Below are 3296 nucleotides of genomic sequence, written 5' to 3'. Positions count from 1 at the left end.
GGCCTCCAGCAGCCGGGGCTGGATGCTGAGGGTCCCTGTGTGGGGGCCCCTGCGATCTGGCCATGAGCGGGGAGAGCTTGTCCACGCTACCTCACAGCCTTGGGGACACTGGGGGCTTTTGACGTCGGGCCTGTGTTTTGAGTGTCTTTCCAAAGGCCGCGGCTGGACTTGCACTTGTTCGGCGCGTGTGCCTGCAGCTTGCGGAGCACGGGCCTGACCCGCAGGCAGATAAGAGTGCGGGAGGCTCCGGGCGCAGCTTGTACTTGGAGAGGCTGGCGGCCGGGCCTGGGGAAGCTGACCAGTGCCGTTTGCCGTGTCCGTCTGTCCCCTGGCCTCCCCCACACAGTGTGCCCCCAGCCTTCCAAGCCTGTGAGGTCAGCCCCGCACGGGCTTCCTCCCCTCCGCCGTCGGGCGAGCAGTTGCTTGGGACGGGTGGGAACAGGCCCCTGCCCTGTGCGCTGGCGCACTTGCTCTCCGAGTGACACGGCTGCTGGGCCTTCTGGGCCGGCCTCGCGCTCAGAGCCGGGTCCCCAGGCTGTGCTGCGTCGGGTCACGTATGCAGACTTGTCTGGGCCTCGGCCCAGCTCTTTAGCACCAGCATTTCGCGGAAGGTGACCAGAGGGCAGGATGCCACCCTACTTGGGCCTTTGGCTGCTCTCCAGGAACTGCCCTCCTCAGGGCTGGGGGAGTCTGGAGACCCGTGGGCGGTTCCTGTCCCGGGTCTGAAGTGTTCTGAACCCTCCCGCACTGGCTCCGAGACCCCTGTCCCCGTTTGGTGGGAGCCGGGCAGCCAGAACCGCACTTGCCACGGGGCAGGCGGGAGGGAGCCATTGGGGCCTTGGCTTCCGGGCCACATGCCCACCTCCATCCGTGAGTCCCCGCTGAGGGCCCAGCACCACAGCCCATCTTCCTCCTTCCTGCAAGTTCTCCCTTGTGCCCTGGGGGCCCTGGGGGCCCTCCCCCCGGCCTGGGATGGGGGCCGTGTCAGCGCCTGGTGGTGTGTGTCCCCCTCGGGGCTTCTCACGTGGATCCCATTCTCAGCCCAGCCGCCTCCCAGCATCTGCCCCGTGCAGGACACCCCTGCTGCTTCCTGGTGTCCTCCTGACCCCCCCCCCCCGTCTCCACGTCCGTGTTCTTGGCCTCGTCTGTGCCACGGTGTTCTCACAGCTGTCAAGTACACGGAGTCGCAAGGGAAGCCGATTTGGATTGAAATGTGTTTTAAACACTTGTGACCGAGCAGCGTCTAGTTCGTCAGTGCGTCACAGGACGGGGCCCGACGGCTACTGACGGTTCACGGTAGTGGAGCGGTGTTTCGGGACGCCTGTGAAAACCAGTGGTTTCTACCGGTGACCGTCGGGGGCACTGCCCATGGCACCGTGGCCTTTCGTCTGCGTTTATAGCAGAAACGCACCCGTTTCACTTCCGTGTCAGTGAAAATGATAAAAATACTTCTTTCCCTGCCGCGTTCCCAGGCCTGCTGATCCTGGCCCCGGAGAGGCCGCGTGTGGGCGCCGTGACGTGGCGGGCCGGGCGCGCCACCTTCCCCTCTCGCCTGACCCCCCCTTGCCCGCGCACCTCTGCACCGCGGCTTAGTGCCTCACTTCCCAGTGTGCCCTTCGCCGTGTCTCAGCTGCAGGGGTGCGGGTGTGGCAGTTGCTGCTTTTTCAGTATTTTCCGCCCTTTTGGCCTGAGGGACAGGACCCTCAGTTTGCAGAACTCGGCGGGAAGGAGCCCGGTGTCGGGGCCGAACAGGAGGCAGGCGGGGGCGGAGGCTGGCGTTCGGGGTGTCTTTGGACTCCGAGCACGTGCGCTCCGGGCACGGCGCCCCCCAGCGTGCTGTGCGTCCTGGGTCCGCGGGAGGGAAGGGCCTGGGCGCCGGCTCACCAGCCTCTTCCTCTCTGTCCCCTGACCCAGGGCAAGCTGGCCTCGTTTTTCCTGTCCCGGGTGGATGCCTTGAGCCCTCAGCTCCAGCAGGTAAAGGGAAAGGGGGGGGCGTTGGAGAGTTTGGGGGCCTGAACCGGAGCCGCCTTCTCTCGGCTTTTCTCCCTGTCACGCCGTTGGCCTGCGTCCCCGCCTCCCCCCACGTTGCACAGCAGAGCCACACGTGACTTCGCCTCCACGCCCCCGTCTGTGCCCTGCCCCACTGTCCCTTCCTGCCCCCCTCCGAGCTCTGCTGCTCGGCCCGCTGGGGCGGGGGGCTTCCCGTCCGACCGCCCTGCGCCGTTCCTCCCGCAGCTGGCGTGTGAGTGCTACTCCAGGCTGCCCTCGCTGGGCGCCGGCTTCTCCCAGGGCCTGAAGCACACGGAGAGCTGGGAACAGGAGCTGCGCGGCCTGCTCGCCTCCCTGCACGGCCTGCTGGGGGCCCTGTACGAGGGGGCAGACACGGGTAGGGGCCGCCGGCGGGGTCGGGCGGCGCGGCCTGGCTCGCGGGTCCCCTCCCGCAGGACAGAGGGAAGGGACGGCAGAGGCGGGGCCTCGCGGTGCGAGGTGCTGGTGTTTCCGCGCAGCCCCCGTGCCGTACGAGGGCCCCGGGGTGGACGTGCTGCTCGCGCCCTCGGAAGACGGTGACGCCCACACGCTGCTCCGGCTCCGGCACAGGTTTTCGGGCCTGGCCCGCTGCCTGGGGCTCCTGCTCAGGTGTGTGAGCGAGGGCTGGGGGGCGGGGGGTGTCCCGTCGGGGAGCCCGTGCTGATGGTGTCCCTGCTCTCGTTCCCTTCAGCTCTGAGTTCGGGGCTCCCGTGTCCGTCCCCGTGCAGGAGATCCTGGACGTCATCTGCCGGACCCTCAGCATCAGTGCCAAGAACATCGTAAGTGGAGCTCGTGCTCTGTGCACGGCCCTTCGTTGGGACGGGGTGACCTTGGGGCCGAAGCGCCCAGACCGAGCCCTGCCTGGGGCGGTGGCGGCCGGCGCCTTCCTGGCGTCCAGATGCCGCTGCTCCTTGGGGCTCTCCCGACACACGCACGTCCCAGTGGATTCGCTCACGCTTCCAGGATGGCTTCCGGCACGTGCTGCCCTAGGGGAGGGTGAGCGGGGTCAGCTGGGTCACTGCTGAGAGGGCCAGCCGGCCTCCCCTCCTCCTCCCTCCAGGGTCTGTCCCCGGGATGGGAGGCGGTCTCACGGGCGGGCTCCTCCCTGGGCGCACACGTGTGGCGTCTTCTCTCCCGCACGCCTTCCCTGCGCCGTCCCTGCAGAGCTTGCTCGGGGACGGTCCCCTGCGCCTGCTGCTCCTGCCTTCCGTCCACCTGGACGCCCTGGACCTGCTCTCTGCGCTCATCCTCGCGTGAGTGGGGGCTGG

The 3296-nt window shown here is 68.3% G+C and overlaps 1 protein-coding gene across 1 annotated transcript in view; it reads left to right on the top strand.

The window, feature by feature from the left end:
* Positions 1–3296, top strand: part of PELP1 (proline, glutamate and leucine rich protein 1) — a 23384-nt gene that overhangs the window by 17498 nt on the left and 2590 nt on the right. Inside the window, exons 6-10 of the mRNA XM_077746760.1 lie at positions 1915–1974; positions 2236–2386; positions 2508–2637; positions 2720–2807; positions 3193–3281. Coding sequence (XP_077602886.1) covers positions 1915–1974; positions 2236–2386; positions 2508–2637; positions 2720–2807; positions 3193–3281 — 518 coding nt within the window. The remainder of the gene's footprint in view (positions 1–1914; positions 1975–2235; positions 2387–2507; positions 2638–2719; positions 2808–3192; positions 3282–3296) is intronic.

This window comes from Crocuta crocuta, unplaced genomic scaffold (assembly GCF_008692635.1).
Source record: "Crocuta crocuta isolate KB4526 unplaced genomic scaffold, BGI_CrCroc_1.0 scaffold139, whole genome shotgun sequence".
Taxonomy (NCBI): Eukaryota; Metazoa; Chordata; class Mammalia; order Carnivora; family Hyaenidae; genus Crocuta; species Crocuta crocuta.
Note: the sequence above shows the minus strand (reverse complement) of the source record. Positions and strands in the feature narration are given on the sequence as shown.